Here is a 12629-nt window from a genome sequence, read left to right as displayed (position 1 = left end):
TTTGACCATTTTTCATGCAACTGTTGCAAACTTCCCCATAGCCGTATGATCAAAATTCAGACACTTGGTAACTGGAATATAATCACGATGGTTGCAGTATCTAAGGGGTCATGCAATGACCTTTCGTGACCTTCTGACAAGCAAAGTCAATGGGGAAGCCAGATTCACTTAACAATAGTGTTATTAAAATTAACAATTGCAGTGATTCACTTAAGTACTGAGGCAAAAAAGGTGGTAAAATGGGGCAAATGTCTTGCTTAGTAACAGAAATTTTGGACTCGGTAGTAGTTGTAAGTCGAGAACTACCTGTACATTGGAGGAAACAGAGTAAGATCAGTGAGGGAATTTTTGGCAAACAAGGCCAAGAAGCCATTGGCTTCATAGTGGGTACATGAAGAAACAAGATGGCAGAGAGGAATGGCATTTCAAATCCATTCAACACCTTATAACTTTCTTTTACCACTGTAAATTTATTTATCCCTTCATCCATTTCTACAAGTCCCATTTTCCACTCCTCCTCCAGTGCTTATTTTCTATATGGGGAACTCTCCCTAGAAACCACTATTGATGGTAAATAAAATAGCAGATTATAGATTTTGTTAGTACTTATCTCTTATTTCAAGCAATGACCCACTTATGTAGAACTAAACTAAAGTTTTCCCTGATGTGCAAGCTTTTTACTGCTTTTTACAAAGCAGACCTACATGAAGGTATATATAACCATTTCTATCACTTGCTTATAGAGATTGGACCACTATTGCAGGTCTCTTGGCTGTTCTGGGAGATACTGTATATACTTATGAATAAATTGAGAATTTAAGGTGCCAAAATGCACCCTCCCCACAAAACTGAGTTTCATTTATCCGTAGGTGGGCTTTCCATGAGTATATATGGTAATACTAATAGTGGCTTCTGTTGCAGCATTTACACTAAACATTTGTGACTACAATACCCCTATGATGTTGAATTTCTGAGAAATTTCAGCCTGAATTTGGACCAGCCAAGGACAGCTGGTGCCTTCTACGCAGCCTGTCTGGTATCTGAGACTGTGATTCAGATAGAATGAAGGAAATGATTGTACCTTGGCCTCCCGCAAGGGTTTTTCCCCGCCCACACACCCCTTTCCCGAGAGGGAAAATGAAAGTGAAGGATAAATATACCTGGCTCAGGAGCCTGGTCAGGTTCGTCGGCTACTGCAAACAACATAAATGGCAGAGACAAGAGGTTGGAAAACAAATATTGGGCAGGGAAAGGAGGAAGCAAGAATAGAGAAGGAGGTGGTAGACACCAAATCCAGGAGAAAAAGGAAAAGGTAGTTAGATCAATCCATCTGTAGGCCACTTTCCCCAAGCTGGTGCACGCCATATGGATCAGATCCAAGCTTCCCATTGAATTGAGAGCCAGAAAAGCTGAAGATGATGAATGCAAGAGTCTGATACAACTAAAGAACACCAGTTTGGGAAAGACTTCATTTAGAGATGGAGAATAAAAGGATGTGAATTATTAAAAGAATGACTCATTAGCTGAAGGGAGGAAAGGCCATCCACCGTATCATGGATAGAGATTGCAGGGGGAGCAATCGTGGATATTATTTTCCCTACTATCACCACCCCTTTTGTTCTTTTACAGTCCAAAGGCCTCAGATTAAAATGCTGGGACCTTTTTTCCTGGGAAAAATGTGGGGTTGAGGAGAATCAAGGAAGCCTTATAGGAGTCTGAACTTACGTTCTGATAGATTTAAGGTAGAGTTTCCCAATCTTGTTAACTTTAAGACGTGTGGGCTTCAACTCCCAGAATTCCCAGCTAGCCATGCTGCTGGCGAATTCTAGGAATCGAAGTCCGCACATCTTAAACGTTGCCAAGGTTGGGAATTCTTGATTTAAGAAATCAAGCTTGTTTCTTTGCAGATTTTCAAGCTTGTTGTTTCTTTCAGATTTTTCTCGTTTTCAAACTTGGCTGCTTTTTCAAGAAACCTTGCCACGTCCCTTAGTGGGACCAGGATATCATGACATAAAGGATCTTTGGTTGAGGTTGATAGCTCATCATTTACTTGGCAGAGGCAATATGGACCGTGTTCTTGTGCTGAGGCAACTAAAAAAGCCTTCCAGAAAATTAAAAATCAGGATTGTGCTAATTTCACATTATAAAAGGAAAATAGCAGTAGCAAGCACACTGACTTCTGAAATCAATTCCCACCCCCACAACCCCCGGGCTGCCCCCAATATGCCAGGATGCAGTTGTGTGAAGTTTCACATATGCTAGACTCACAATCACTTAAGTAACAAATCACAACAACTGGCCCAGCAAAGACTTTTGTGGAAAGCATGTTCCTGAGAAAGACTCTGTGTGTGTGTGTGTGTGTGTGTGTGTGTGTGTGTGTGTGTGTGTAATACTTCCTAAAAATTTCCCCAATTTTAACTCATGACTCCTTTGACTACTTCTGTTTTGGTGGCAGCTTTGACTTGAAACCATCTTACTTTGAGTTCATGCTAGCCAATCAAATATTATAGAAAATGTAGCCAATCAGCACTGGTTGTGCAGTAGTATTCCTAAGGGGAAATTGTTCTCCTTCACAGAAAAAAAGATTAAAAAGATTGATTCAGTACTGTAGGTAGCTTCTTCTCCCTGTTCAGATTTAAGGCACTGATTGAAAATGTGTGTTATTCAAAACGATCCAGAATTACTCAAAATGACCCAAAGGGTGCACCCAGATGTTGTTTCTGGATACCAAAAGGTAAAGAAAGACATGTTGCAAAATTATCAGATGTTAGAATCTGTTACATAGAAAGAAAAAAGCAAAAAGCAAAAAAAAAGAAAAAAAGAGAGAGAAAGGAAAATATTTCAAGGGTAAATCAAACAGCTTCAAGCACATAAGTGAGGGAATACAGATCATAAAAACAATATTGGATTTAAATATTTTAATGGATCTGGCTATACTACAAAGGAATCTTCCTGAAAAACCTGGCAGTCCGTTGTAATTCCAATTGGAATGGAGTCCTGTCTTCCAAATATTATTTACTATGCCCCACACCCTTCGGGAAGGAAGAGAATTGGCAGGAGGGAAAAAAAGATTGGTTTAGGATTTGCCACTCCAATTATTGATCCTTATCATTTCCCAGAGTGTTTGTTTCCAGTCACGGGATTCTTTTCAAACAATGTGTGACAAAGCTTGAGGGAGGTTCTCCACCTCGGTGGTGCCTTGGACTTTATCGGAATAAGGAGAAATTGTTGCTTGAACACTGGGACAACCTGTTTTACTCAGAGAACGAGCTAGAGGCAAACTCATGGGAATGGAGTTGGGAATGGGAATAAGTTGTAAAGGCATGAATGGGACAACCATGTCTTGGAGGATTGAGAATCTCCATTGACATATACTCCATGGTTAAGCACACTTTAACCACATCTGTGGACCTGATCATTGTCTCACCTTCTTCTTCTTCTTCTTCTCCAGCACCATGTTCCTCTTCTTGATGAAACAAAGAAAAAGAGAGTGAGGCAGACATGGAGATGTTCTTAAATTAGCAGATGAGGGAAAGTGTGTAGAGGTTGCTAATCATTACTATTTAGAAAAGTTTATGGAAATAGCTACAGTTAATATATACAGTGATAGCCTATCTTTTAGCATGGGGGTATAATACAGATAATCCTTGACTTACATCCATTTGTTTAGTGACTGCTCAAAGTTACAACAGCACTGAAACAAGTGATTGACAACTGGTCTTCATATTTACAATGGTTGTAACACCCCCACAGTTAAAATTCAAAATTTGGTGCATGGCAATGGGCATATATGAACCCTGGTGGCACAGTGGTTAGAATGCAATATTGCAGACTAACTCTGCCCAGTGCCAGGAGTTCAATCCTCATCTGGCTCAAGATTGATTCGATGTTCCATCCTTCTGAGGTTGGTAAATGAAGACCCAGGTTGTTGCGGGCGATAGGCTGACTCTGTAAACCACTCAGAGAGGGCTGTAAAAGCACTATAAAGCGGTATATAAGTCTAAGTGCTATTGCTATGTTTTTACAATAGTTGCAGCATCCTGGAGTCATGTGATCACCATTTGCAATCTTCCCAATCAGCTTCCAACAAGCAAAGTCAATAAGAGAAGCTGGATTTGCTGAAAACCACATGATTCAACTGATAATTGCAGTGATTCACTTAAAAACCATGTCAAAAAAGGTTGTAAAACTGGCCCAAAGGTGATGAAACATCTTCAAAGAAAAACAAAGTCCAGTTGCCTTTTGAAAAAGCACCTTTGGGGCAACCATGATCTGGATGACTGAGAACCTCCATAAACATTGCAAAATTGGATATAACTCACATAATATCTGCCTTGCTTAGCAACAGAAATTCCAATCCCAGTTGTGGTTGTAAGTTGAGGACTACTTGTAACTTGCAGGACTATCTGTAACCAGCATCACCTGGGATCACATTGATCCAAGGGGAAACAAGGTAAACATCCATCAGATACAAGCTTTACTCCTTTATCTACTTGAATATGGGACTGTGATGCAGACACGGAAGAGCAAAGCTTGTACTGAGATATCACAACACCCATTTGTACTTTCTGGCATCAGCCTGGCTAGAGAGAGATACTAATGCATGTGATCTGTCAAAGTCTCAAGGGTGGCATTGAAGCCTTTTCCAAATTCACAGCTGCCTGTTAATTTTCAATGTGACAGATCTAGAAAACGTTTTGACGCATTGGAAAACTCTGTATTTATTATATTTAATTTATTTTAATAAACTTTACATTAACTTAAATTAAATTCTTTTGTCCTGGTCTATGCATTTACTGGTTTTGACCACTTTTAGGGAATGTGGTCCTTTGTTCCCCAAATACGATGAACCCTTCCTTTAAACTATTTTCTTCCCTGTCAGAGAAATAAAATTCTTTGTTGGCCAAGTGTGACTGGACACACAAGGAATTTGTCTCTGGTGCATAAGCTCTTAGTGCATATACAAGCCACAAGTGATAAATCATGATCATAATCAATCATCATGAATCATAAGATACAGCACACAGTGATATTCATAAGATACTAAATAAAAACAATCAGCGTAAATCATAAGGTAAAAACAACAAAGGGATCATCATAAGATGCTGGAAGGAATAGACAATAGGAAAAATGAGAAGGATAGTAGTAATACAGCCCTACTACATAGTTTTATATCTTAGACCAAGGGCATAAGATAGTGTTGTGGGAATTAGTTGTTTAGCAGAGTGACGGCATGTGAAGGAAACTATCTTTGAGTTGTTCGTTTGTTTATTTAAATCTGCTTTAAATAAATAAATGGTTTGCCTTTTTTGTTTTGGTCTGGCAAGAATGCTTTAACTTTTAAAGGTATAGAAAGAAAGAAAAATGAATACTATCATGGATGCCTACAAATCCTCGTCAGAGAAGCTGTCAAGCGCGAACGAAAGCATCCTAACACCATCTTATTTGGTCTAGAGGACATCAATAACAATGATGATATCACAATTGTCTGCAACATCATCAGTGACTATCAAGAATCAACCATCTCCCCTGATGAAATACTTGACATTTCTCGCATTGGCCGAGAGCTCAAAAACAGAGACAGCTCTGTGGCCCCACGCTTCTGCAGAGTCATTTGCAAAAATGAATTAAGCAAATGTAAATTCATTTATACTATAAATTCACTCGCCAAAAACAACACCAACCATAAAAACCTCTGATCTCGTCCTGATCTAACCTTACAGCAACGTGCCCGCTCCCGTATACTACACACAGAACTCAAAAATCATCTAGACAATGGAGAGAAGGATCTGTACATTGATTACTGTGCAGACTGTATCAAAAGAAAGTCATGGAACTTCCGGTTGCAAGGCTTCGGCGACGGCAGGAATCTGCTTCTTTGTGGGTCCCTGCTGTGCTTGCTGCTGAGGTACCCCCGATCCAACTGGATTTGGGGGAAGACAGAGGAGATCTGGGCAGGGGTCTGGGGATATCGCACCCCCTCTTCCCAGCCGGCTAGACTCCTTTTTCCTGAGGTGGTGGAGTGGCTGTCAGAGATGGCAGCCACAAAGGAATCTTCAACCAGATAAGACTGTGCGGAGGAAGAGCCAGAAGGAGGTTTTCTTGGCTGAACCAGGACATTAAGTTACTTTTAAAATACCCTGGAAACCTGACTTTCGGATTGATACATTTGTTTCCAAAAGAAGTTGTTACAGCGGCGAAAGTGCTGAAGGAAAGTTCACTCCCCTTCCTCCTTACGGAAAAAGCAAATGAGCACAGAAAAACCTGCTTTTTAAAGGTAAAAATAAGCTCTTTGTTACAAGTGGGAAGGAGAGGACTAAAAAAAAAAAATCTTTAAAAATTTGTTGGAGGAGGCGCCTTGAAGATTATAAGGCCACCAATTAGCTGTAATACGGCTTTTAAAATATATTTGGGATTTTGCCCCTGGAGGAAAAATTGTAAAGAGAAGAAGAGGAAATAATTTTTGTCTGTTTGGATTGTTTGATAATTTTGACATTTGGAAATTACTTTAAGATTGAAAACATTGTTCTTAAAAATTTACAATTGCACCGTCTGTGGATGAACTAAAAATGGAATATGAAAAATTAAAAGAAAGAGAACAAAATAGCAAGGATTCTTTGGCAGCTGTCTTGCACTTTTTAGAAATGGCGGTTTCTACATACCAGCAAATACTTGAGGAAGAAGGAGAAGGAGAAGAAGAAGAAGAAGAAAAGGAAGAAGCCATCTTTAATGGACTAAAAAGTTCGATTAAGAAAGAAAATGGGAAGAGAGGAAGGAAAAATGAGAATTTAAGATTTAATAAAACAACCAAGAAAAAGAAAAATAGGGTGAAAAAAAGGTACAATGTTAGAAAGCAATTGAAAAGAGAATTACAACAGAGAGGGGAAGTTAAAAAGGGGGAGGTATGATGGGGGGGGGGGCAAAAAGACCAAACTGGAGAAGAAAGGGAGGGAAAAAGGGGGGGAAAAGCCACGGGCTAGAACAAGATGCCAAAAAGCAGATTTTTTTTAGAGATAAAGGATAAAGGATAGTGTATAATTAAAGAAAGATTCTGCAAGAGTACATAAGATAGTATTGTAGCATTTGCATTTGAAATAGTCTAATAAAATATTAAAATGTCTAATAATGATAGATCTCAATATTTAATAAAATATTAAGGAGAATGTGTAAAATGATTAATGTTTAGTTATAGTTTAATTCGTTATTGTTTTAATGTTATTATAAACTTAGTATTTCATTTTCTTATTCTAAAATAATGTACTAATTAGAACTAGAACTAGAATGGAAATTATATACTTAACTATACTATAAGTTTATTATTCTTTTATTTTAAGATGTAATATGTAGAATGTACTACGCAGAATCAGGATGGAAATTATGTATTATTTTAAGTTTTATTTTAGAGGAAAGATAGAAAGGCGTCACACTTTAAAAGTGATTACAGGGCAAATTCTTTGCTAAAGAGAAGAGATAAATAAATGATTGGAAAAGAACGGGCAAAAGATACAAGCATAATGATTTTTAAATAAGATGAAATAAATAAAATATAATTAAGAGAGTGAAAAGAAGGGACAAGTTATATAGAGAATGGTTAATAAGATATGAATGGTATATAAGGTGAGCATGAATTTGATTTAGGTCTGTAAAAAAAGATGTAACCCGGGGCTAAGCCACTTTTCAAAAGAAGTTTTATGTTTTATGTTTTGTGTTTTGGTTAGCTATGTTTGATTGTGAATTAATAAAACCTTGGAGGAATAAAACTAAAGGGAGAGAAATTTGGAAAAGACATGTATAAATGACAATTAACGAGGTTTTATCTTTTTATGTTCTATGTTTTGTATTTTGTGTGTTTATGACTGATTGAGAATTAATAAAACCTTGATAGAAAGAAATATAATTGAATAAAAGTGAAGGGAGAAACAATGAGAAATTTGGAAAAGATATATATGTGTTTAAATGGAAATGTGATAATGTGGAACTATGTCTTAAAAAATAATGCTTTATTTGCCTTGCTAAAATTTATAAGTAATTTTTAGAAAGGAGGTTTTATACTTTTATGTTCTATGTCTTGTTTGTCTTCAAAAAATCAATAAAACTTGTTCTTACAAAAAAGAAAGTCACACAACCCACAACTCAGCATCCAAACCTTCTTCAACCAATCCACCATCATCCAAGACTAGGCTCGCACACCCCCAAATACCTCAGTTCAAACTACAACTGGCCTTAAATGTAAGCTACTCAATGCAAGAAGCCTTGTAAATAAAATACCTGAATTTCTCCTCTTGCTAAATACGGCTAAATTTGACATCATATTTGTCTGTGAAACATGGCTCAACGCATCTCTCCCTGACTCCATTACCTCAGTAAGAGACTATCATGTTTACTGATCAGATCGTGAAATCCGTAGAGGAGGTGGTGTTGCTATCTTCTATAAAAATTCCTTACATCTAAAAAACATCCAAGTCACCCAAGATCTTGCTCTTCCTGAGACCATTATCTGTGAACTGACCTTATATATCACATTTTGGTTCTTACTATGTTACAGAGCCCCTGATTATGACATCGAACATGTAAACAAGCTAAATATACTACTAACATGGGCAGCATCCTGCCCATGCACTTTTATCTTTCTTGGTGACTTCAATCTACCTCATATTAACTGAACCCTTAACAAATGTACAACTGAACCCATACATGCAACCTTCTACAATGCTGTAACAAATCTGGGACTGGAACAACTAGTAACCAACAATACTAGGCTTAACAACTGCCTCGATCTCATCTTCTGCAATAGTTTGAATTCAATTTACGGAATACAAATTAAAGAACCCTTTTCCAGCAGTGACCACAACATGATTGACTTTTGTCTCAACATATGTCCACACAAAAATCATCACAACGACAAAATCCCCAATTATAACTTCAAAAAAGGCAACTATGATCTTATAATCAACTATCTCTCTTCCCTTGATTGGCAATTTCTATACACTGGATGCAATACTGTTGAAGACCATTACAACGTATTCTTACTAGAAATCAAAAGAGCCATCAAACTACAGCATGTGTATCAATAACAACTCCCAAAACCAGGAAAAGCAGATTACCCATAACAATAAGGAAACTTCAGTCTAAAAAGAGATCACTTTGGCAAAAAAACAAATCTGGTCACGTTGCCAACTTCAAAAGCCAATACAAAAATCTATGCCACCAGATAAAAACTGAACACACTAATTATCACATTAAACAAGAGGAAAATCTACGCACAAATTCCACCCGTGCTTTTTACAATTTTCTAAACAACAAACTAAAAGATTCAAGGTCCATCCCACCCCTGAAAGGACCTAATGACAAAGACTGCAACAACGACACCATCAAAGCAAACCTCTTTAACACATTCTTTGGCTCAGTATTTGTAAACCGCAATGGATCAAGCCCAGTATTTCCTAGTCAAACCACAGACAATTACAATGATCTAATACATATCGATTTTACAGAAGACATTGTTGAAAAAGCACTGCGCAATCTAAAACCATCCCTATCTATTGGACCGGAAGGAATATGTGCCTACTTCTTAAACAAGCTATACACTGCCATAGCCAAACCTCTAAGCATAATCTTTGAAAAATCTTTCAGGACCAGCTCCTTGCCAAAACTATGGTCACAAGCCACAGTCATCCCCATCTTCAAAAAGGGAGACCCCAGCCTAGTTGAAAATTACAGACCAATCTCTTTATACTGCTTTACCTGTAAAGTGATGGAATTAATTATTAACCAATCCATTATCCTCCACTTAGAGACAAACAACCTACTCTCTAATAAACAATTTGGTTTCAGGAAAAAAACCTATCCTGTAATCTGCAACTCTTACACTGCAAAAACATATGGACTACACAACTCGATCAGTGGATCAGTAGATGCAATCTACATAGACTTCTGTAAAGCCCTTGATTCAGTGGTACACAACAAACTACTACTAAAACTAAAATCTTATGGTATCTCTGGACACCTACATAACTGGATAGAAGCATTCCTGTCAAACAGACAACAAATGGTCAAAACTGGGATTGTCCTATCAAATTCTGTACCTGTCAACAGTGGTGTCCCCCAAGGCAGTGTTTTAGGACCAACTCTTTTCATACTCTACATAAATGACCTCTGTGATCATATTAAGAGCAATTGCATTCTCTTTGCTAATGATGTAAAGCTATTCAACACCACAGACAATACTACTACCCTCCAAAAAAACCTTGACTATGTATCAGAATGGTCAATGAAATGGCAACTTCAGATCTCAACAAATAAATGCTCTGTCTTACATATTGGCATAAAAAAATCAGAAAATAAAATACAAGCTAAATAGTCAAGACCTTGTTGAGGATCCAAACTTTGTCAAGGACCTTGGAGTACTCATCTCAAATGATCTAAGTGCTAGAGCTCACTGTAACTACATAGCCAAAAAGGCATTAAGAGTTGGTTAATCTAATCCTACATAGCTTCTTCTCTGGTAATATCACATTACTAACTAGAGCATACAAAACATTTGCTAAACCAATACTTGAATACAGCTCATCAGTCTGGAACCCATATCATGTATCTGATATTAGCACAATTGAAAAAGTCCAGAAATATTTCACAAGAAGAGTTATCTGCTCCTCTACTCATTGCAGAATACCTTTTGCCACTAGACTTGAAACTCTAGACCTAGAAAACCTAGAACTATGCTGCCTCTGGTCCAATCTAAATATAGTATATAAAATCATACATTGCAATGTCCTACCTGCAAATGAATACTTCAGCTTCTATCATAACAATACAAGAGCACACAATAGATACAAACTCAAGGTTAACCACACCAAACTTGATTGCAGAAAATACGACTTCAGCAATAGAGTGGTCAATGTTTGGAATACTCTCTCTGACTCTGTGGCTTCTTCCCCAAACCCGAAAAACTTTAACTTTCTACTTTTTAACTTTCAAAAACTTTAGACTGTCTACTATTGACCACACCCACTTCCTAAGAGGCCTGAAGGGGGTGTGCATAAGCGCACTAATTGTGCCTACCATCCTTGTCCTGTTGTTTTTTTATTTTTCTTATAAGTATCTATCTCATGTATTAAAAATTATGTTTATTCTTATACCTGTATCTTGTAAGTGATTGACAAATCAAATAAATACTAAAAAATCAGCAACAGTTTTACTTTATTTTTTATTTATGTATTGGATTTATTAAGGCCAGCCAACTCCATTAACATTCCAGCACTTTGAAGCTTTTCTCTCAAAGGAGTTGACATTGTTATAGAGCAACAGACAAAAATTCCATGAGGAAAATAAATAAAGAGATATCAAGGTTGGATTTTATGATGAGAGGAGATGAGCAAACTGGGATGTTGGTCTTCATGTGGTTATTCATTACTCTGAATTAATAACAATGACAGCTTTCTGATACTTGCTATACCTTTAAGAAGACCAGTGGAAAAACAGACTATTTCAACAATGTTTTAAAATTAGAAAAAAACTGAAAAATGATTCCTAGAATTGAGGGTGTGATAATGGTTAGATCAGAAATCCCTTACCTTCCTGCTGCTCCCTGGGAAGTAGGAATCACAGATGGCAGAGAAAGAGACAAAGAGAATGAGAGAAATTGAGAATAAATATGAATAAATCCTTCATTTATAAAACTGTAGGCACATTGACTGTATATAACAGGGATGTCCAACTCGCACATCACGTCATCAAGTGACGTATTGCAACTTTCCCTCCCTTTGCTAAACTGGGGGTGGGTGTGGCCAGTGCATGATGTATCTGGCCTGCAGGTCACAAGTTTGACACCCCTGGTATATAAAGAAAGGATGCTGAAATAGAACTTAGGAGCCTCGGTGGCGCAGTGATTATAGTGCAGTACTGCAAGCTACTCCTACTGCAATTTGGCAGATCAAATCCCACCAGGCTCAAGGTTGATTTAGCCTTCCATCCTTCCGATGTGGGTAAAATGAGGACCCAGATTGTTGGGGGCAATAGGCTGACTCTGTAAACCGCTTAGAGAGGACTGTAAAGCATGATAAAGCGGTATATAAGTCTAAGTGCTATAACTATTTCTATTTAGGCTTATGTATGCCCCATAGTGGTTTATAGCACTCTCTGGGTGATTTATAATATAAAAGCATTATTAGCATATTGCCCTCAACAATCTGGATCCTCATTTTACTGACCTTGGAAGGATAGAAGGCTGAGTCAACCTTGAGCCCTGTCAGGTTTGAACTCCAGACAATGGGCAGAGTTTGCTTGCAATGCTGCCCTTTAACTGCAGCACCACCAGGGCTCATCCATAGAAATTGATATGAAGCTACTTTAATAGGTACAAGTTCCTCTCAGTTATGTTATTAATGCAATTTTGTAAAGAGCTGAGAGATTTAAGAGTTCCTTTCAGAGGAGTCTTTTAGGTTGGTTGGAGGCATGAGAAGGCTCCACATTCATTTCTCGTAAAGCTTTGATTGTCTGCAGGAGACCAAAAATCAATGCACTACAGGTAGTACTTGACTTAAAAGCATTCATTTAGATACCATTCGAAGTTACAATGGGATTGAAAAAAGGTAACTTATTACTGGTCCTCACACTTGCAACCATTGCAG

The 12629-nt window shown here is 37.6% G+C and overlaps 1 protein-coding gene across 7 annotated transcripts in view; it reads right to left on the bottom strand.

Annotated features, from left to right (window-relative positions):
• The window catches only part of TNNT1 (troponin T1, slow skeletal type), a 47698-nt gene that overhangs the window by 25067 nt on the left and 10002 nt on the right, over positions 1 to 12629 (bottom strand). For 2 of the 7 annotated variants that reach the window (XM_087915233.1, XM_087915234.1), the window contains 2 exons: positions 3428 to 3466; positions 1161 to 1193 (listed from right to left, as the gene is read on the bottom strand). Coding sequence is in view for 1 of the 7 variants with exons in the window: in XM_026711949.2 (XP_026567734.2) it covers positions 1161 to 1206 (46 nt within the window). In the remaining 6 variants the exon portion in view is untranslated. Of the gene's footprint in view, positions 1 to 1160; positions 1207 to 3427; positions 3467 to 12629 lie in introns of those variants that run through there. The other 5 variants (XM_087915235.1, XM_087915238.1, XM_087915236.1 and 2 more) reach the window with 3 other exon arrangements.

Source organism: Pseudonaja textilis, chromosome Z (assembly GCF_049901715.1).
Source record: "Pseudonaja textilis isolate UNSWEBS1 chromosome Z, rPseTex1.2, whole genome shotgun sequence".
Classification (NCBI taxonomy): Eukaryota; Metazoa; Chordata; class Lepidosauria; order Squamata; family Elapidae; genus Pseudonaja; species Pseudonaja textilis.
The sequence above is the reverse complement of the archived record's forward strand: the minus strand, read 5'-3'. Positions and strand labels throughout refer to the sequence as shown.